This window comes from Monodelphis domestica, chromosome 5 (assembly GCF_027887165.1).
Source record: "Monodelphis domestica isolate mMonDom1 chromosome 5, mMonDom1.pri, whole genome shotgun sequence".
Lineage (NCBI taxonomy): Eukaryota > Metazoa > Chordata > Mammalia > Didelphimorphia > Didelphidae > Monodelphis > Monodelphis domestica.
Genome location: NC_077231.1, coordinates 313,167,376 through 313,190,091, shown reverse-complemented (window position 1 = coordinate 313,190,091; position 22,716 = coordinate 313,167,376). Strand labels below are relative to the sequence as shown.

Sequence of the window (22,716 nt, the reverse complement as noted above, 5' to 3'; positions counted from 1 at the left end):
TGGAGTGACCGACTCTGGGTTCCTGAAGGCCGAGTGGAACATGAACTTGGGAAGACTTACATTCCAATAGTTGGGTTATCCCAAGGCCAACCTAAGTTTCAGAAAGCTCACCCCCAGGGATGACAGATGGCAATGGATTTTTGGCCACATTGGTTCTCAAAGCCCTACTTGTAAGTCATATTGGGGTCTCAATTTATATTGGAGAAGGAAGCAGCCATACTAAAGAAAATCAGAGATCTCTGAGACACTGTAAAAAGGCATCTCTTCAGAGCGGCATTAATAGTACTTATAAGCGAGAAAAGAAAAGAAAAAGCGAGGTGACTTCTCCCCAAACTCAGGTAGGTAAACCAATATGACCAGAACGTGCATAATCGGAATGGATCTTAACATGCTTAAGAGTGTTTGAGGCAACTGAGCTCTTCAGTAAATATCAAACATTTGAGGTGCCAAAGTAATACCTCAAATACAATTGTTTTCTCACCCCTCTGCCCAGTGAGAGAGTATTTACAAAATCCTCGTCTGGGATGATGAAAGACACACATACTAAGGGAGCACACTCAGGAGGAGCCAAGAGACTGTGCCACCACCAACAGGAAGATGCCAGGCTGTCTGTGATTTGAGCCCGAGGCTGTGCCTTTGGGCATGTGGCCACACATGGGCCCCAACTCAACCCTCTGAAGCACTCTGGCTCCTCCTCTTTCACAGGAGTGCAAAGGTTTTACTAAAACACTTGCCGTTTTTCCTCCTTTGCCAATGACTCTCCCCGCCGCATAGGAGGGCACTTTAATTTGGGCCTCAAGCTTCACTTCTTCCTTGGGGCCAAAGAAGTTCTCTTCCTTGAGCTTTCCATAGATCCTTCCTTGGGCCTAGAGATACAAACACAGACCCCACAATCACAAGGGAGCAACAGGCAGGGTCAACAAACTTGCTAAGACAACTCCAATGGCCTCATCACCCTACCATCATGTCCCTGCCTTTGGAGGACCCCTTTGCTGACTTGAAAGTCAGGCAGCAGGTAGCCAGGGGAAGGCTAGGTACCTGATCTGATGAAATAACTGGGTGACGAAAGGAACAGGAGATCTAGGGCATTTCTTGGCACTTGGCAGCAAATTAGAATAACTTGTCATGAAAAGCTGTTGTCTGCATTTCAGCCTCAAAGGTGAAGTACTGTATCATTCCAAGCAGCTAACAGTTAAGTACATTTTCTCGGGGCTGGCACATCACCCTATCAAAGCCCAAGCACATTGGGCACCAAACCACTTGGCCTTTCAGTGGAGATGCCCTCTTCATGGACCAGATAGGAACCCATGGACAGGTCTAATTTCTTACTTGGAAAGAAACTGCCATTTGTCAGGCCAAGCTAGCCTTCTGGCTTCTGGCCAGGCCTTCAAAATAGAATCAGATCTGGGATGAAGTTAACTCATGCTACTTAACCATTTCTGAGAGAGCCAAATGCATTAATCGTAGGAAAGAGCACATTGTACAGGTGAACCTATGTTGGCATTTCCTCATCATCCCTATTACCAGCCAATTATACTGAAGAGAATGATGAAAAACCCAGTCAACTAGCAGCTGCTCTGCCACAGCCAAATGTTCACAGCCTTCACTGACATAGATGGCAAGCCTAGCTCTAATTCTACGTTAGAAGATTACAGGAAGGAGGAAGTCTGTTTCCATTTACTCCATTTTATTCATTCTGAAAGTTTCTGGACATAGGAGTAACCAGGCTTTAACCTAAGAAAAGACAGTATGCCTTCCTTCCCAAGTACTATGGGACAAAATGATGACCTTCTGTAGACATAAATAGGAGCCTCTGCCCAGATTTAATCAATTCAGCTCTTCTTGACATTTATAGCTCAAGTGATGGTAAACTTTAAGGGCTAGAACAAAGGCCAGGAATACAGTGGGGGCATCTCTTGACAGGCCAAAAATTTCAAAATAGCATAATGGCAGGCAAAGATTTGTCATTCTCAACATCAGGAGTGAGCAAAATCTTAGCAATAGTTAAATGATCAAAAGGCAATATACCATCCTCAGCATTTTAGCCAAAAGGGCTGGTTTGGTTGCAAATACAAGAGCTCCATATTGGAAAAAACAAAGGTTAAAGGCAGGGGCGAAGAATGATTTTATCAACCTGTCAGAATGAGACTAATGGAGACAGCAGGCACATCTAGGGCCACCAGTGGCAGGAGGAAATGAATCCATTTGCTAAAGATGAAGGATTTCCTCAGAAGGAGGTCTGAAAAACTAGGCATAAATGAATCCCCTATGGCTCTTAACAGCCCAAGCCCAGTGATAACCATGGCATCTCCAGAAGGCAAGGAATTTTAAAAAAGAATTACAAAGGCAGCTTTGAAAACATTTTAAAGAAAAATATTTTCCCTCAAGTTTATTTTAATATCTTGAGCATAATGAGGTGAATTTCAATGAATTATTTTGAGGATAACTCCAATTATGCTCATATAATCAAACACTATGGCCTCAGGAAAATGGATTCCCAATATTACTCAAATATAACCATTGTTCTCATAACATTTATAGCACCTAACCAGGGTCATTCTGTCTGTGTAGATCATACCTTAAACTGGGCTTCCGGAGGCCCAGTGATGATCACCATTCTCTCCTTGGCATCTGGGGTCTCCGGAGGGGCAATCTACAACACAAACACTTCATCAGCACAGAGAAGTGCATCGACTTCCATGATATTGTGATGATGCAATGAAGTGGACATTGAGATGAATGGGGAAAAGGAAACTTTGAAGGTTGAAAGGTATTCTTAAGGGCCAAAGGAAGGCTTCCAATTTAATCCCAGAGAGTTGAGTCACCCAAATGGCCAACTCATCCAGCCTGTCTCTGAACAAACTAAGAGTCTTCTCTTGAAGACTTGGAGTGAACAACAAACCAGCATTTTCCAAGGTATCCCATTCTGTTTGGGGATAAAGCTCATTTTTAGCACATTTCCCCTTCCTTTGAGACTGAATTTGCTGGTTCAAAGAAGGAAAGCACTTTCTGGATTATACATAGTCTGGTCTCATTGTTAGCCATCAAGCTATCAAGATGAAAGCAAACCACATTGAAAATAATTCTTAATATCTCATGGTTTAGCAATTGTTTCCTCCAGGCAAGGGAAAGTGACTCTCACTTTTAAATCAGATTTATCTTCCAGAAAAAGGTGTGTCACAGGGGGTGACAGCTGCTTGGGACACTGTAAGGACTTAATACTTGGTTACTATACTGACTAAAAGAGACCAAAGAAGTCTAGTCCAACTGAGGTCAAGCCTAAGTCGAGAAAATAAGTCTTGATTCATTTTTAGAGAGTCCTCCAATAAGAATCACTTGTTGGGCAAAGTGGAAAGCCAATACACTGTGGTTTTCTTTTGTATCAATTATCAGTTAGGAAATCATTTGGGGTAGGAGATGGCTTATGTTTAGAACCTGCCTCTGACAATATGACCATGGGGCAAATCATTTAACTTTGCCAAGTCTCAATCTATAAAATGGGGATAATAATACCCACAGTACCTCCTGCATCATTATTGTGAGGCTCAAATGGGATAATTCATGTAAAGTACTATGTAGACCTAATAGTACCATGTAAATCAGTTGCCAAGGCCTGAAAAAACTGGATTATTATATTATCTTCTATGAAGCTACTTTTCATACCAATAAAATAAAAGGAGACATTTAAATAATTACTGGTGGATATCGTGGACCACATGCTAACATTTTAAAGATGAAAAACATGCACCCATCACCAAATTTCCCTTTGGATGCTTGGCTAGTTTCAACCAAGCTCCTTGCTGCATATTTTACAGAAAGAAGCCATATGGTGCCACTTAGGGAATGCTTCTGAAGCTGAAACCCTTTCAGTAAAAAAAAGTCCACCATGTAGTGAGTCTGGATGAGCCTGGCAGAAGGAGGAGAGGGACCAGGTAGCTAGCTAGTGGGCATACCAGGCACAAGGAGAGGGTAGGGAAGAACCATTCTCGATGCTTGGGTCTGAGGAAGGGGAGTCTGACTCCAGCTCTGGGAAGCCACTTCATGGGGTGGGAGTGGGGGGCGCATGTCAGCACCACAGACAGCGAATTCAAAGGCGTGACTCACAATTTTCCCAATTTATGCCAGGCACAAACCTAATTATTTGGCCCTTAACAAGCCAGATTACTGCTTCCTGGTAATTCATGGCTCCTTGTACTCTTCACTAAGAAACAAATTGAGGGAGAGCCCGATCAGTAGAACCCCAGTTCTTGGATGCAAAGGGGCATGAGTGGGGCTGTTTTTTGTTTTATGTGGGTTTTTTTTTTTAAATAAGAAATCAACTCAGTCCTCACTTCAGAGAATTAAACAGCCCTCTAGGCTAGAGGCAGCCCAAAGCTACCCAAGAATCCTCCCCTTGCCCATGACAACCCATGGGAGGTGTTTGTCCCACCAGGTCAAAGACCTCTAACAGGGGACCCAGAGATTTCCCTGTTGGGGATTCTAAATTGGTGGGTCTTTTTGCCAGTTTCAACTTGATAAACATAAAAGTAGACAAAAAGGGTTTTGTTTTTCCCTGAACAGCTGAGGACACCAAATTGCCAAGGAAAGTTGGTTCTGATCACAAGACTCAGTTGTCTGCCTGTAACTGTCAAAGTGGAGTGGGAGGGGGTATGTTCTCTCCCCCCAGGGCCTGGTCCTGCCTATGGCCATGACATTCCAGTGCTGGTAAGATACCTTGATGGAAGCTCCTGCAAAGCGAGAGAGCTGCTTGATATGCTGCCCCATCTTGCCAATGATGGCTCCCACAGCCATGGCTGGGATGAACAGGTGAACGGTCTCAGTTTCAGCCTGTTGCTAGAAGAGGAAGAAAGAATATGGAATCACACCTGCCGAGGACTGAGACTCACGGGAGATTTGGGGGGGGGGGGGGGATCATGAGTGAATTAGTTCGCATCTTAAGAACGCTGGTTTTTAAAATCACACTTCTGAAACCTCAGTGTCTAGCCAAAGTGCCTTGCACATAGTAGGCTCTTAAGAAACAAAAACATTTAAAAATAAATTTGTGATCCCAGAATGAGTCCTAGAGGAACCTCAGAAACCAAAGTTTACTCTGAAAAGATTTCCCCTTCCCTGCCTGCCTCTGGCCCCTGTGTGACTCCAACACTTCAGTCTGTGTTGGATGTCGAAGACCACCACTGTGGCCGTCATGATCAAACTCTTCGTCTAAGAGATTGTGGGGATTTTGTTGGGTGCGTTAAAAGCGTTCGTTTTATACTTCTACAACATTGCTGTAACTTTGAGATGAAAAATGCCTACACGCCACTTTTGCAGTTTAAAGAAAGCCTGCAGGAGGGCAAAATTAACCAAGTTAAAGGTTAAATAAGTGAACTATTTCTAGATTCCTACCCCCCCCCCCACACTCCATTCCCAAGGTAAATTACATTGAACTCGGCACATAAATTGCATAACAACCCTTAAGAGTTTCATAAATTTTATAGCTTCCTTTGTGTAGGAGTGATCTGGAATGATAAACAGCCCCGTTTAAAACTGCCAATGAGCCCTCTCATGTAAGATTATCTAACAGTTGGGAAAACTGGCAGCCTTCCCAAAGACTAGCAAATTAAATGCTAGGCTGCGCTCGGACGAGCCACACAGTGGAGATGCCACAACCATGAACAGTGCTGCTGCCTTCCTGCTCTAATCCCACAGACAGCCCACAGGTGGCAAGCATCTTCTCCAAACTCGTGGCCAAAGTATCTGGGACCTTGCTTCTGACTATGGGCCACCATCGCTGCCCCCCATTCTAGACAAAGGTTGCAGAAGCCTTGGAACTATTTCAGAAGCAAAGCAGCCTTTGGGAGCCATTGCCCAGAACACCCCTGGGCTCTCTACTTGCTGTATAAACCCAAGTCTGGACAAGGCTGCCCTAGCCCTCACCCAAGAGTCCCTTTTCCCAGCTGAATACCCTCCCCTGCCCCAGTTTCAGGCTTGGCTCCCATGGCTTGCCTCTTGCTTCCATTCTACCAAGTACTTGTTCAGCCTCCCATCCCAAACAGATCCTGGGCTCCCTCCTCTTTCCTGGCAGTCACTCTCTAGTCAGCCTGCACGGCTGAAGGACATGGTATGACCCAGCAGGCATGACATTTACACAAAGAGCAATTCAGAGGAGCTCTGTTCTTGGAAAAGGTTCTCTCTGTTTATTTTCAAATTTATGGGGCCATAACTGGATCAGCTGGGCTCGAGTCAGCTCTCAGTGCAAGGGGAGTACTCGGGGTACACACTCAACGTGCCCATTTTTTTCAGTTCACTTGTATTAATGAAACCAAGAAACTGAGGTAATTATATTTTTGAGATTAGGCACAATTTCAGAGACCAGGAGGACACCCGCAGATGTACCTCTCATGAGTTTGTTAAAGCCTACATTATTGATCCCTCTTAGATAGTCTCCATTTTTAATGTCCAGATTCTACAGTTTAAAAAGAATGACCTTGCTCCACTCCATTAAAATGAAGACCTTTATAAGCCAACTAGCTCCATTCCCACTGGCCAAACCAAGCCACTTCATTAAGCCCACCAGTCATTGAGAAAACAGCTGTGGGAATGCCAGCCAACAACTCCCCATATTTACATAGACTTTGGTAAACATGATGAATGTTTTTTAAATGGCATATACTTTCTCCAAGATACCAACTCCTCCCTACTCGTTAACACAGAAAAACAATTTAGCAAAACAAATGCCTCGCCAACCTGATTTGACAACATCTAGGACCCTCAGGCCCCCATCATTCTGATGAAATAGCTCTCCCTCCTATTATGAGATAAAGGATAGCCTAGGGAAGAAGAGTGGTTCATCATCTGCACTCTTGAACCAATACTGGCCACTGCTTTCCACTGAGTTCGGCCATCGTTTTCCAAACTACTTTCTTTCCCAGGTGTTAAACTAGTAGGCTCCTCCATCTTCTTCAAGTTTTGAGGAACCAGGGATGCTCCCCTGGAGACTTATTTTGTTGCATTACAGAAAAACTCAACCCACTCAATAGAAAGTGAATCCAGAGGTTCATGTTCACTCAGGAAAATAAAAATCCACAAACGCTAGTGTTTCTTCAACACCCTCACCCACAAAGAAATGGACCCACCCACATGCTGGATTGATGACTTTCTCCCTGGCAAGGCCCAAGGACTGACAGAGTTCACTAAGCACTTGATGCCTTCCAAAGATTTGAGCAGACACCCATCGTCAGAGAATCCATGAGATCAGCATGATTACCAGCCTACGTTCACTCCTCCCCAAAAATCAACTTAGCAGAAGCCTTGAAAAACAAACCAAACATCCACTCATAGTTTGGGCTCCTTTGCAGAATGTGGCTTAGTCATACTACTTTCCAGGAATCGCAGCAAGGCTGATTTCCATCTGTTATTTCCTTTCTAGCCAGATGCTGCCTCTGCATCTCACTCGTGGAACCCCCAAACTTCATGGTTAAGCGAGGGATTGGATGCTCCACAAAAGACTCAGAACCAAATGTAGTTCTTTTCTTAGCTAATTTCACTTTCAAATCCCTGTTCAACGGAGACATGTTTTAATGCCATTTTTCTAAAAGACTACTTAAATGGCAGCGTTCTGAGCCAAGATATGTCGGCTTGGGTGGTTTATTGGACAGACTCAATGGTAGAAAAATGTCCAAAAAAATTTCCTACTTCTTTATATTCAAACAATTCTCTTTAATGACCAAAGTTAGAACTTGAAGAGATCCAGAAGCCTAAAGATTTAGTTTCTGGACTCTGTCCCAGTTGTCAATATGGACCATTTCTGATTATCCGTTGGTCCCTATTTGACAAGGCTGTAAGCACTGCTGCCAAAGGGATCTGCTCTTCCTAGTACTAAAAGAAGGATTTTATATGTACAAACACACACACATAAACACAAACACATAACACATAAACACACACACACAAACATGCCAAAATGCATTTGGAGAGGGGAGGGACTAGGAAAAGGGGAGGGAAGCTGATTCTTGTAACTGTGGCACGATGCCTTGAGGCTTGGCAAAGAATGGCTGGAAGCCAACGGCGTTCAGGGCTCAGAGGTGGCTTCTAAAATGGTCCCAAGACTTTCAAACACGTGGTGTAAGTATACATCTGCAATGGAGAATTCTCGATGTGTAGGATGAACCTAGAATACAATGTTGGTTAGAGAGGGAGGAGGGTGTGTGGATGAGCCAGCATGCATGAAAGATGAAAGAAGAAGGTAATTCCTGACGGCCTTCCAAACACTTCCTCCTCTTCCAAGGTCCACCCGTCTAGACCTTCCCCACTTCTGGACCCTTCCAGGACAGTCTCATGGTTCCATCCCATCCATGCATCGGGCAATCTTGCTGAAGCAGCTTGGAGCGGGCAAGATCCAGTCTTCGAGGGAGACCGTGACCCCGACAGGCGAGAAAGCCGCGCAGAGGCACCCCAGGATGACGGTGCACGGGGCCAGAAAGCAGCAGGCGTGCGTGCGCACACGCGCAATACCCCCCGGCAGAGAAAGTTGTGCAGAAACCCCAAAGAGACACACACACACGTTTCACATAGCAGAAAACAAAACGTTTTGTCTGTGTCTCTCTCTGGGTCTCTGGCCATGGTTATTACTGGTCCTGAATGCCTTTAGTACTAAGAAAGCATGTGTTAACAGAGCTGGCAGGGCCTGGTTCCCATTGGAGGCAGAGCGAAGGCAGCTGGAAGCGACAAGCGAAGACGGTTGCTTTGCGGAGGCAGCTGTTCCTGGACAGTAGTGAGGGCTCACACACATACCTACCTGCCCATTCTCCTGACGACGACGATGCTGCGGGAGGTGCGATGGGGGGAGAAGGGTAGGAAAGGGAGAGACTGCATGCTTTCTCAATGGGAACACGCACAAACATGCGCACGCACACACTTTCCCCCAAGCCCAGCTCGCTCTCATTTCATAGAATTCTGCTTCTTTCCTCAAAAGGCTCCCCTGAACATCCCAACCCAAACATCTGGTATGTGCAGATGCTTCTCCTGGAGAAGGCCTACTTTTAGAATTCCACCTGGGAAAGAGAGGATGAGTGCAAAACCTATCCTGAAACAAAGCCCACAGAAAGAAGAGCACAGCGACGACATCTAAGAAATAAAAGAATTGTGGTTACGGAAACCTTTGGCACCCACGCAGGCACAGTGCCCAGCGTCTAGACACTGTAAAAACACTTTCTATGACTGCCCTGAGATTTCTAGGAAACTGGGCAGAGGGCATTTTCTTATCTCTCCTTGGCAGGGAGCCTGGAACCTTTGATCATCAACGTGGACCTTGCCACAAGGCCAAAACAAGGGGGTTTATTTTTCTCTTGCAGGGTGCACAGAGGAGTGGGTGGTGAAAGCACCCGAGAGGGGAGGGCGGCTCTCTGCTGGAACGAGGTGCATCGGGTCACTCGTGTTTGATAGCCGCTTAAGGCCAGCGCCCTCGTGTTTTCTATCTGATGGCAGCCCTTAAAAGGCTTCCTGAAATTCCACTTGGCAGAGACCCTGGTGAGCATTTCCCAAGCAGGGCACAGCCCTTGGAGCACTGAACCCTGCCTGCTTTGCTCTCCTGCAGAAATCGATAAAGGTGTCTATCTGCTTGCTCAGAGATTCCAGGTAAAGCCATATCTTGGACCAGCTTCGGGGCTTCCCCACTGAGATGGCTTGCTAGCCCCTCATTTCCAACCACTGTATTGACTCAGTTATTGATCAGTGGCTCATTTCACATAATATACCGTGTTTTTTCTGTTTGTAACACGAGAATCTACCGGGAAACCTCTCTGGTTAATTCTGTTTATCCTTTAGTTCATAGCTCAGGGCACTCACTGGACATCAGAGGGCATTTAAGAAGCATTGGTTGAATGGGATTCAAATAAACTAAGTCCTCCCTTACGCCCAGGGACAGAGAATTTGGAATATTCCAAGATCAATCCACCCAATATTCCCATTTATATCATGGGCAGATTTTTTTAGGTCCAAGTGGAAGGTAAAACATCTTCCCCTCCTAGCCCGAACTCTAAATCAGACATTTGTCACTTGCGTCACACTAGCAATCATCAGATCTGGACACTGACGTTAACTTTTTGGCCAAGTGATATAAAAGACTATTTTTAAAAAGGCAACTGACATATCACTTAGAAGCCCATTTCTTAAGAAAGGGTTTCAGTTTTAGAAGAGATGCTGGAGTCAGTGAACAAAGGCCAAAACTCATCTAAGATTAAGATAAAAAAAAATCAGAAGGAGCGGTAGGGACCAGGCAGTGACATCCTCTCAGTAATGGAGGAAAAGAAAGGCCCATAAACCAGTCTTTGCCTGGGGTCTGTGAATGATTTAAAAAAAGAATTCTCACAATTCTTTCATCCTAATTGGCATCCTGGGTAACCCTCTATATTGGACTTTGTGTATTTAAACACATTATCCTGTGAAGGGGTCCATGGGCTTCACCACTCTGTCCAAGGGCTCTCTAACACATAAAAGGTTGAGAAGGCTTCTCTACACATGGTATACGCCGTACCCAGGAATGCTCTCTCCCCCCAAGGGGCTAGACCAAACAGCAGGATCTAACCAGTTTCCCTAAGATCAAGAGGGCTGCCTACCCCAAATGTCACCAACTTTTAAAAAAGGAAGACTTTTTCAAAGCTTGAGAACACAAACTTTTCAGGGAAATATATTCCTATGAAGACCATGATGCCAAAGAAAGGATAAGAGCTCTCATGGCAGGGAAAGAAGGTGATCCAGCATCTCTCTCACACCCGCCTGGGGAAATGGTATCCATACTGGCACAACTCCCTCTGGTCCAGTTGGCAACTCTTATGGAGCAGAGTGACTCGTTCAGCTCCCATTGCTTAAGGCCATCCTACTTTCTCTGCTCTCAACCCATATTTACCAAGTAACCTCATCTAAATCCAGTTGCTCGAGTCCATCGCTCTGCTGGCAGGAGAATGCTACAGCTAACCCATCTGAACACCCAAGAGTCAGGTTGGCTGACCCATTCTTAACTGTAAATTATTAAGGTAGTTTTACATGTGCCTTTTGCCAGCACATGCCAAATCTCTCTGGTGGCTGAAGGACAAGCCAGACCACTGACCTTCCCTGCCTTGAAGGGCTAAGGGATCTCAACTTTGTACCCAACATAACCAAGCCCAAGTACATAAACCGGAGGGGCAGGATGCCAATTATTGGGCCTTTCTTTCATCAACTTTCATCAAGCAAGTCAACACTATGCTAATCCTGAAACCTTCCCTCCCCTACCACCACCTCAAGACGTGCCATTGAGGAGAAGGATTTTCCTAGTCTTGGGCCACCGCCCTCATATTCTTGTCTAAGCTCTTCATGCGTGCCCTGTTTGTAGAAGTTCCTAAGGATTTCTCTACAGATTTTATGGAACCCCTTTTAACAACAGGAGTACAAAAGTACCTGATGGTAGATCTGCCAACGAGTAATTCCTATTCATCCATCATGAAAGATGCAAGTATGAGCAAACACTGGGGCTCTTCATATTTATTTTGGTGGAGGAGAGAACCCAACATTCTACACTGAAAAGACGCCATGCATGCCAACTAGGTCTCGCCTTTGGGCACCTGGCAAGTGGCCTACCTATCCCTTCCTCTTGTAAAAGATACCCCCCTGATTTCAGAAGCAACCTGGATATGAGTCTGAGATTGAGGGATTAGTTAACTGAGCTTTATGTCTTACCAAAATCATGTTGAAGTCATTAAAGAGAGCAGGAAAAGATAGGAAAAAAAGGAATAATGACTCATTCTATCCACCTCCAAAGCCAACAACAGAAAACTTTGTTCAAAAACAAAGCTACCCACTTAAAGCTGGCAAGCCTGTTACAAAAGGGGCATGCTAACAGCCTTTGAGTGGATTAAGGAACAGAATGGGGAGGACATGAAGCAAAACTACCACCATCTTTGCCTTAACTAATCCTTGAGAAAAACTCAAAATCTCATCCCAATTCACCATATCCATTTTGTCTCTTAAAAACCCCATTGAATGAAGAGATGGTGATATAGTGCAAAACTACCTGTGGAAAAGCCCCTCTCCCCACCTCCCCATTTTCACCTTTCTCTGTTCTTAACTGGACATCTTTCCCCCCACCCCTTTCTAGGAACTCAGAAAGGAACTCTGAAAGAACACAATTATAGAGCAGTACCAAAGGCTAGATCAGACAGCAAGTGCCAACACAGCACCAGTGGTTGGTGCCCAGGGTTATGCCAACCTCCTTCCTTTTTTCTTTGCAGCTGCCAGTCCCTTCCTCTCCTCCACAACCCCACCCCCATTAGAGCATTTCTGGAAGCCACATTTCCTGTCACTTTTGGATGCCAAATACTGCCAGCTCAGAGCTGGGCAAGCCAGCTTCTAGGCAGAAGCTCAAGACTACTTGCCATTTCACTGGGGAAACCCATCTGGCTGGTTCTAGGAAAGGAGGCAGGCCTTGAATTGGTGGGAGGGTACAAGTGGGCAGAGACAATCAAAGAGGTAAAGGATGCTGGGGATATTGGCTGTGACAAAGTCAGGGCCAGAGAGCAAATGCAAAGGAAGTCAGGAAGCTTCCAAACAAGAGAATGGCGATGGCATTGTGACATGGTCAACATCCTGCATCGGGAGTCAGCTGATCTGGCTCTGAATTTCACCTCTGCTACTAGGTAATTTTAAACACGTCCCTTTGCCTCTTTGTTTCCTCCTAAGTAAAAATGAAGTTTCTATCTACATATTAGGAGTCAAAAGCCCAACTCACTCCTTCCACTCCCCAAACCCATCTCTGATCCTATGAAGTAGGGAAGGAGGTCAGAGGGTGCAAAAATCTAACAGCTTAAGTTGAATGTAATTGGCAACAACAAATATTTAATATCAAGGAAACACCATTGAACGTCCAGGTTGGGCAAGTCAAAGATAGATACAGGAGGAGCAAGAAAGAATTAGGAGGCTAATGGCATTATGGCTCTCTCGACTTGTTCTACCCTACAGGTAGATGTTTGAGGTTGGGCTAAAATGTCAATGTCTCTGAAGCAGGAAAAGGGCCAAAAATGTACGAGTGAGAAAGAAGAAAGGGCAGACAATAGGAATGTTCCAGGTCCACCCCTCTCGATGCACATGCAAAAAATCTAGAAGTCGTACGCTAGAAAGTTCCAAACGTGGGGTTAGAGGAATTCTTGATGGTTCCCTATTTCTTGATGCAAGTGAGTAAGAAGGGACTTTATGGAGAAATCTTTGGTTTCATTAGAAGCCAGAGGCTGATGTCCCTCTTCATAAAGGAGGGGTAGACTCTGGGCATAGAATGCCATTTGCTTTGTCAAATATTGTTGGTGGATTGCCTTGTTTTGCTTAGCTGTGCTATTTCTTGTGAGAGAAGAGTCTATGAAGAGGGTCAGCTCTGTCTGTGTGTGTGTATTAAGTTTGGAGTATTAGGGAGAATGTTTGCGTGTCCTCACCCTCAGTCCCCTGCTTTCCTTATATATAAAATGGAAATGATTTTAATATATATTAAGAACTTCTTTATTCTTTGAAACATGTATCTGTCTCCACTAGCAAAAGAATATGAAGAGAACAGGACATGCTCATTCGGAAATGGAGGACTCGAGATGCTCAATGGCAAACTATTTGGAGGGAAATTAAACATAGAAATAAGAACGCACAAAAATCAAAGGGGAAAGTGGAGTCACAACACGGGTTGGAAAACTTTATGCCTCTAAAAGCTGGGACTACTAAGGCTAACACAGGGAGAGATGGAGATATAGCCACAACACCCAGCACTGGGGTCTGGCCTAAGGTTTGGCAGTGGACAGTGAAGCCCAGGGCAAGAAAAATAATAGTACCAAAGGAGGTCCCATGGGGTGGGGGAGGCTTTCTCTGACTTTTTCCTTCAGAAAGGAGGAAAGCAGGAAAGCAGGCCACTGAGGGGAGTCTGTCTCCAATTTCCTCGCTCATAGTCCAAGCTCCAAGAATTCTGACAGATTCTATTCAGGGAGAAATCCCTCATCTGCTTTGGGCCACTGGACCTCTTTTTTTCCGAGCAGTGTCAGGGACATGGCTCAGAGCACATTATGTTTTGTTATTTCCCCTTCTTAGACGTTTGGGCCACTGGTTTTTGCCAGGCCACTCGGGTCATGGGTCTTACCAAGAAAGCTCAGCTATCTGGGGGCACGTGGAAGATCTCGGCCCCGTCAGGCAGGGTGCAAGGTTGAGGCCCTGGCTTTCCCTTTACCACTGCTCAAGAAAGCCATCCACCCCAGAAAGCTAGTTCCTAGACTGAGAGCGGGAGATTAGAGCACGCCAAGCATCCACTCCCATGTATTATTCTAAGGTCTTATTAATTTGATCTTTGTTTAAAACACACAGCTTGACAGGGAGAGCCTTTAAAGTCCCTTCAGTTAGGAGGCTCAGTAAACACCCCTCCCTCCGGCTTTCTCCTGCAGCTGTCTTCCAAGCACTCCCTTATTAGTTCATTGGTTGTTGTATTCATAAGCAACTGAGTTTCTGTCATTGTCTCCCTGGAGCCTAGAAGAGTCTTTTTTTTCCTTGAAGGCAGCCATGTTACACAGTTCTAAACTAGAAGGAAAATGACAGACCATTAATCAGAACCCCAACGCTTTAAAGAAGAGGAAACCAGGGTTCGGAAAGGGGAAATGGCCAGGGTCAGCGAGCCAGCTAGGGGCAGACCCCGGATTTGAACCTGCGTCCTCTGATCACAAGCCCTGTCCTCCCAAGAACAGTCCCAAGTGGCCAGCCAGGGGTGTGTGGTGCTCTGAAGGAGAATGGGGAAGGGGAATTGGAGAGCATTTGAGAGTTGGATGGGGATCTGGTGAAGCTCTGATGCTCCACGCTGAGCTCTTGAGCCTTCCCAGGCCAGCCACACTACCAAGAAACAGACAGCTCTCTCCAGCTCTCTTCCTCCCTTTCTACATCTTTCACCTTAGTTGGGTTTAAAATGGCAGGGGGTGGGGTGGGGGGGCCTCCCTCCACTCAAGCATGATTTTCCTGTGTTCAGATTCACAAGAAGCAGCACAAGAGGCCAGGATAAGGAAACGGGGCGCCATAGACTGGAGGCCATCGGCTCCACTAAAGGAGCCCAGCACTTTCCTAGCTGGGACCCTCATCAAGACCTCAGGAGTCGCTTCTTCCCTTCTCAGCACCCATTTCCCCTTCTGTAAAATGTAGGTGGGAAGGCTGAGGGAAGACTCTCATAGACCCGTTCCACCCTTATTTAAAGAAAATATAATAGAGGAAAATCTCAATTTACAAAAAGATAAGTTGGTAGGAAGAGAACTTTTCACCTGGAATTAATTCTCCATTCCCATTTGTATACAATTTTTCCAGAAGGAAATTCTCTACGTCTCCCAGAGAGGTACCCCCAAAGTCTTAGGAGACCTAAATCCTGAATGCTCGAATGCGTTTGAATAAGTGGCTGACACATCTGGGGCCTTTCCCTAGATTGTCTCACCGGATTCTCCCCAACAACTATTATTCCCAGATCTGAGGTAGGCTAGCCCAGTCTCACACAGCTGAGCTCTATCTGCTACAGCATTCATCCTCACTCGCCTCCCCCCAAACCAAGGCCAAAGTGGGTTCCACCACATGACTCTGCTTGCCAATCTCTCACTGGCGCCCTGAAGATTTCCCTCTAATTTGGTGCATTTTGTTAGAAGATGGCCGGTGTGTTAGAAGATGCCAAGTGACCCGTTTCCTTTTGGGCAGAATGAAGTCGCCACAGGGCTGCAGAATCTGCTAACCTGTCCTTTGTCTGCATTTTGGGGAAGATCTCTTGGGGGGGGGGGGGGGAGGCGTCTTAGTTTTGGAAGCAAACATGGGGCTGGTTGGATTTTCTCACATTGTCCCTCTGCCCCAAGGGCCACTGGACAAGACAGGGAAGAGCTCACATACATCCATGCATGCAAATTTAATGCAAAGCTCTGTAAGGTTAATGGATCAACCCTGAATCGCATTTGTTCCCAGTCTTCACTTCCTCCCCGTGGTAGGTTATTCTTCATTTCTTTAGATGGTGGAGGGTCTGAGGGCCAAAGCCTCTGATGGAAAATGAGTTTAGAAGGCACTTTGGGGGCCCTTTAAAGAGTCTCTCTCTTGCAGAAGGGTTATGGACGGAGCAGAAAGACGGTAAAAATGGGGAAGCAACTTCATTAAGAAGACAAAAAAGGTGGGGCAGAGACTGCTAGGGAGACCGTGGAAGAGCGCAGTCACTCTTTCTTCCCACCAAAGAAGACTTCCAAAGTCCCACAAGAGAGGCTAACAAGAAGAATTAAAGCAGGGCTACCATGTGGACATTCTGTTTCTAGAGGAATTGAGCATAAAGCTGTTCTGGTGTTTCATTTGGGGAAGGAAACACAGAAAGATGGAGCCATTTAAGTTAAAGCCAAAAGAACTAAAGAATTGGCCAACACCGCCACAGGGTTAAGACTCCTCAAATGACACGGACCTTCCAATGGGCTCTCCCAGTTCAGACATCACTTGGTGGGGAGCTCAGGTCTGGGGTAAAGGGAGAATTCAGCCACTACAAGGGACGCCTTCTCCATGTGGAGGGCCCAGAGAGCACTTCCTTTAGCCCTGGCCAGGAACCAACTGGGAAAGCTCCCCTCACCTCCAACAAAGAACACCCTGAAGGAAAAAGGCTGACTCAATGCCAAAAGGAAAGAGAAAAGTGTCCAAGAGGCTCCTGATTTTCCTAAAGGGAGGAAGGAAACGAGGCCCTACAGGGTGCTGTTATTGAGTAAATCTCGACATTCAAGTTAGTGAGGTTACTCTGTCAAGGAGACACCATGGACGGACACTCCCCCGATCCACCCGACCAGCGTCTATTAGGCAAATACTATGTGCAAGGCTCCATGCTAGGTGCTGGCAAGGCCGTAGCTCCCCCGGGAAGGGGCTGACAGGCCTCAGCCTGGGGGAAGCATCCCTGCGGCCTCTCAGGCTGGCCTGGCTCCTCGGCCACCTCCTCCTCCTCCCCGGGCCTCCTCCCCAGCTCTCCGGCCTTCCACAGTCGCAGCGAGTCCAGCACGGGGTGCTGCTCGAAGCGAACTGCTGCACAGGCCCTGCCACACACCCTCCTCGCCTTCCTGCTCCTTTTACACGGCCCCAAACCAAAGCTTACCCCGTACGGCAGGTAGTTAGTAGCGGCTGCGGCCGAAGGAACCCCCAGGGTGGAAGGGGAGGGTATCCCAGAAGTAGAGGCTGGGAACAGACCCAGGGCATTCAGGTTTAATCCGGGAAGTAAGTGGGCTTGAAGCTGCAAGGGTAGGAAGGTTACGTAGGTTATGACAAACAGGTCCAACGCCAAGCTCCATCCATCCCAAGAGACGACACTAAGGACAGGACCCAAAGCTCGCTCGCTCGCTCTCGCACTCGCGCTCTCACTCTTAAAATAAGGACGACGACTCTTTGGCATTCCCATGTCCAAGCGTCACCTGAGCGGCCCCTCGGAGCAGCGGGGAGGGGCTCTGTCTCCTGTAGCTTGCATTAATCTCTGCCCTGCTCGGCTCCCCAGGCGGATGGCAGTGGTGCCCGCGGGCGGCAGGGACCATGCTCCGCCCGACCCACCGTCCTACCCACCGGGCGCTCCCTGAATACAGACCAAAGCACTTCTAAACTCTTGGTGCTGCCCGTGGGCGATGCTCTTCCACTGAGGCCCAAACCAGATCTACGGAGCCAGGAAATGCGGGATGGCCAAGAAAGGAATGAGACAGATTGAAACGAGGCCTAATAAAGAGTTTCATGCATCTTGAGACCTTCAGAAGGAAAGACCCCCCAACCCTCCCTAGCGTTGCCATCCCTATTCTCATCTTCCCTCTCTTTGGGGGGGGGGGGAGGGGAAGGACACAGAAGGGGGAAAGTTAGTCTGTTTAGAGAAGGGGGAAGGGGGGAGGGGGGAGGGTGGAGTTGAAAAGAAAGCCAAGAATACAATTACCCTTATCTTTAAAAAAAGTGCCCGGAGACTAGACTTCCAAGCAGCTCCCCTTGGACAATTCCTGACAAGCGGGGACACCAAAACCTTCTCCTATCTTCATCCTCATCAGCCTCCCCCTCCCCCCCTTCTTCCAAGCCCCCGAGCCCAGCTAGCTCCTCACACTTCTGGAGGTACCGCGTGCCCCAGCTTGGGGCAGGCGTGCAGTTTCATGAGTGTGCGTGTGAGCCTGCAGGAGGCCCTACGCTGGGAAACGGGGGTCAGGCTTGGTCCAGAGCCCCCAGACTCCCCCTACACCACAGGAAAGGGCATCATCTTTTTCTCACGCCAACTCGCGGGAAGGCGAGTCTGATCACGGGGAGAGTGATGGCGGATGTCTTCACACTCCCTCAGGGAGAAGGACCAGGCTGCCTGGAGAAAGCTTGCTAGAGGATCTACACCAAGCCGACTCTGCGGACCCCGTTCAGGCTTAATAGAGAACCGGAGCTTTATTCGGCAATGGCTACACAGCAAGGAGGGCCTACGTTTTGGGTTGGCTTCTCTTTAAAAAGGGGAAACCAAACATTCTAGGCTTCTGGAACCAACAGCTTGGTCTCCTCTGGCCTCATTGTAAAATGAGGAGGGATCCCTCTGGCCCCATCTCCCAGGGCTGTTTCAATGTTAAAGCAAGCTCCTAAGACATAGGCAAAGACTCTGAAAAGGAGGAAGGATTAAAAGAGAGAAGCCACATTTTTAAGTCAAGGGCACAGCCAAGAGTTTAAATGAAGCTGTTAAAAGAGAAATCAGGAGAGATGCTGAAGTGACTCCTGAGTCTGGAGTTTGGATCCAGATCTAATTCTCCTCCTCCTAAGGGAGTTTTTCAAAGGCTAATTTCATCTCTTTTACTTGAATACTGATCCCAACAGGAAGCACCATTCATTAACCAGAGCCCCTTGGGTTTTGTTTAGAAATATCGGGCAAAGTGAGGCCGCCATCAATGGTCCACTTTTCATTTAGAAATCCACCTTTCAGAGCTGAGTCCCTAAGCCTCGAAGGTCTCTGTCCTGTCATTTCTTGTCCCTTCCTATTGGTCTGCTGGGGTACCACCTATGTTTCACCATAGACAGAGGGCTCTGTCCATTGGAAATCTTGTTTTCCTGAGGTGTAAGGAAAACAGGGGACCTTCACTTTTAAACTACCCCCAAATCCCTTTTATACCGTCCAATCACTAGCAAGCACATCCTCCCTCTTTTGCCTACCAAGCCCATATGAATGCAATGCAATCAATTCTATAATAAAAGTGAGGAAACTCTTTCTTCAATTATTCTGTCCCTAATGGCCACCCTCCCCTCCAAAAGAATGCAGAAAAGAAAGAAAAGGAAGGGGAGGGGGAAAAAAAAATTCTTAATCACCTCCAGTATTTCAGAACTCACATTCATAGCACTGAGATCACTCTCATAAGACTCCCTTATTTTCTTCATGATCTCTTCCTCGGCCTTTCCACAAGTCTCAATGCTACCTTTAACAGTGATGGTACGCTCTGGGTTATACAGAGTCAACTCCTGCAGTCTGTAGAGTGGAGAAAAAAACACACAAAAGGAAGAGAGAGAGAAAGAAAGAAAGAAAGAATTAGGAAAAGACAGTTAATTCCCATGTAGGCACAAATGGCGATTAAAAACCCCACCATGGTAGCTGGTCAAAGCTAAAAGCGGGTGGTCAAACATAAGAGGAATTAGCCAAGAAGCAAGAAGGAGAGAAATGTAAGAGAAAGAAGAAGGCGAGAGAACGCTTGTCTTCACAGCATCCTGAAGTAAACTGGTCTCTTAACTGCAGCTCAATGTTAAAGCAAACTTTAAATGGTGTTCAGAGATCAACCATTTAAGCTGAAGTCACGTCTACTTGTCATTTGACAGTGAAAAGGCAAGGCAACAGGCTTCTTGAGGTAGAGGAGCGTACGCAGCCGAGAGGAGCGTCAAGCAGGGCCCCGTGAACACCTTTAGCTCCAGTCTTACGCTCTGAAGAAAAGACTAGGGCAATTCCAGACAGGAGAGCACTTAATCTTTCAAATAACGTACAGTTCAGATGGAGACATCCGGTGTTTACATTTTTCCAGGGCAATGTTTGCGGGGCCATCCAACAAGGAGGAAGCACTCACCACTTGCAAAGACAGGAAGCTTAGTTGTAGCCAAGTCTTCAACAACCTACCTTAACCAACAACTTCAAACGAGAAACCAAAATCAAAATCATCAGCTTTGATGGCTCAGACATGGACGACACCATTAAGATACAACATTACATGGGGTAAGGCAGGCATGCTGGGAACGCAGAAGCTCAACTAGAGGTTCTGATGGAGCACAATTTCCTCTCCCCACTCCCCACCCTCGCAAGCTTCCCAAGACAACAGAGGCCAGGCCCTCAGAAAACTCCAATTCAAGCCACTTAGACACACATTAAAAATGATGGTGGAAAGGGAAGCAAATGACTACAGGAAATGGGACTGAGATGAAAATGTCCTAAATCTGTAAAGGCTTTTACTCCTGGATAAACCCCAGAATTCTGCTAAGTAGCCTAGATTGCTTAGATGTTAATATTTAGCATTTTTCAGCCTCGCTAGAAAGGTCAGCCTCGATACACGTGGGGAACCCATCTTTGCCTTCTCCGAAGAGGCCATGCTATGCCAACTTTTGCCCTCCTGCTATTTGCCATTTTCATATGTTCTCTCGCAGCTTCCTAGAAAACCACTTCACTGGAGAAAGAAAGGCTGTCATGGCAAACCAGTTTCCTCTTGAATTTATTGTGCAGTCAGCTTGGTGTAGCAGACAGAAGATAGGACTTGAAGTTGGGAATACATGAGTTCAAGACCCATATTTCCAATGCTTTACTGGCTGAGTGACTATGGACAAACTGTTTAACCTCTCTGAGTCTCAAACAATTGTCTACAGCAGAGAGGAGTTATGATAGAGATCTCCTAGAAGAGGGGGAGAAGCCAAGGAACTGCATGGATACATTAGTTATTGGTTATTTCCTTGACATTGAGGCAAAACTTTTCATGTATTCCTTCCCCCCCCAAAAAAATCATTTAAAAAAGTTCTTGATTTTCCATTTGAAAAGGCAAAAAGGGCCAAAGAACTTAATATATGATTAGACAACGTAGGGCTGGAAGGGGCTTTAGGGATCCTCAATGTGTAAACATCTCCTTTTCCACCTGAAGAAACTAAGACCCAGGAGAGGAGCTTATTTGCCCAAAGTCACACAGGTGGAAACTTGCAGACATTTGAGAGCAGGTCCTCAGCCTCCAAATCCAGTCTTCTTGCTACTACTGCAAACCATGTTGCCTTAGCAACCCTCTTAACCAACATGGAAACTCAACATTTAATCCTTCTTGCTCCTCCATTGGAAACAGATGCACCACTTCCGATGGGGGCTCCAGAAAGATCTATGCTTATGGGTAGTGGATGATTTGGAAGAATGAGAGTGAACATATTGAAGTACACAGACAGGACACGGGAGAATAGCAACTCGAATCGAGTGGGCTCTGCTGAATAAAATGTTAGTGGTGGCTTGGGCTCCCCATAGCATTCAGAGACGCGAGTCAAAACTGTAAGCCAATGCAATACTTACGGGGAGATGGTGATCTTTGTATCCGTATCCTGCTCGATTTTCTTCAGGTTCCTTCCTTCCTTTCCAATCAGTCGGCCAACAAAGTTGTTATGGGCCAAAATCTTCAAAGGAATTTCGTCGGTGCTGCAAGACCGAAACACATCAGAAACTCAAGGCAGGGGGGGAGGGGAAATTGTAATTAAAAGAAATAATATTCACTCATTCAGCAAACATTTGAGTGCCTACTATGTGCGAGGCAATGCATTAAGCCCGGTCCGAGATGAAATACCATGGAAGCGCCTGTTAGAAATAGAGGAATAATTTATAATTAGAGGTCATTGTACTGGATTGGGATTTAAGACTTGAGTTTTATCCCCAGTACTGCTGCTGAAGACCTGAGCCCTGGGCATTCCCTTCCCCTTCTGGGATTCAGCTTTCTAATTAAAAAAAAAAATAGCAGTGAGCTGGATGAAATGTTCTCTAGAGAATGTTTCCATTTCCAGCACTCTCTTACAAAGACCAAGGACCACTTAAAAAAATAATGATATCAATAAACAAGTCCAACAGCCTTGTTCAATGGAAAGCCTTGGCCCAAATCTCCTGCTCCCTATCCCTAGAGATCAACAGCATCTTGTACAACCTTCAGCCAACAAGAAAAGCCAATACTGCCTTCAGATGCCAGGCTGATGAATAATAGCATGACATCCTCCGAGTCCCTTTACATGGGATTTTTGAGAGAAAAAAATGGTTTGGTGCCACTTTGGACTATGGGAAATCCTCATTAAGGCAGTCAGTCCCCTGTCAAATGGGCTCCTTGCCACATGTGTGCTCCTTACTCTGGCAAACGTTTCAATGGGGAAATGTGCTCATCGTCTCTATAGTATATACGTTTGGTCTTTATGTCATCCCACAAAATTCTATATATTAGCACATAAGGCTCTTGATTGCATTCCCACTTCCCTAGAGGGGAGTGAGAGCAAGAGCTCCTCACAAGGTCCAAGCCACTAATTGTAGACACCACAGAAAATAAAGAGCACAGATTGAGACAGAGCAGATCAGAGGAATTGGGGTGATTAGTTGGTGACTCTTAGTCGGTTAGTCCCTCTTTCTATTATTCTGACAACCCCAGGCACTGGCCCCAAACAGCAATTTCCAGGGCTAATGGTGGCTGTTTCCTCCCAGGGTTTCTCCTGAATCCTGGTAAAGAGATTTAATCATAG

The 22,716-nt window shown here is 46.3% G+C and overlaps 1 protein-coding gene and 1 non-coding gene across 9 annotated transcripts in view; both read right to left on the bottom strand.

Moving 5' to 3' along the window:
• The window catches only part of IGF2BP3 (insulin like growth factor 2 mRNA binding protein 3), a 105,789-nt gene that overhangs the window by 2,426 nt on the left and 80,647 nt on the right, over positions 1–22,716 (bottom strand). For 2 of the 8 annotated variants that reach the window (XM_007505367.3, XM_056800494.1), the window contains 7 exons: positions 21,743–21,796; positions 21,518–21,640; positions 19,309–19,465; positions 17,108–17,242; positions 4,714–4,833; positions 2,579–2,653; positions 735–866 (listed from right to left, as the gene is read on the bottom strand). In XM_007505367.3, the coding sequence (XP_007505429.1) occupies positions 735–866; positions 2,579–2,653; positions 4,714–4,833; positions 17,108–17,242; positions 19,309–19,465; positions 21,518–21,640; positions 21,743–21,796 (796 nt within the window). The remainder of the gene's footprint in view (positions 1–734; positions 867–2,578; positions 2,654–4,713; positions 4,834–17,107; positions 17,243–19,308; positions 19,466–21,517; positions 21,641–21,742; positions 21,797–22,716) is intronic. The other 6 variants (XM_007505372.3, XM_056800492.1, XM_007505374.3 and 3 more) reach the window with 4 other exon arrangements.
• MIR12396 (microRNA mir-12396) lies at positions 8,523–8,587 on the bottom strand. Its single transcript, NR_162970.1, has one exon. It is a non-coding gene; the product is annotated as a microRNA mir-12396 (primary transcript).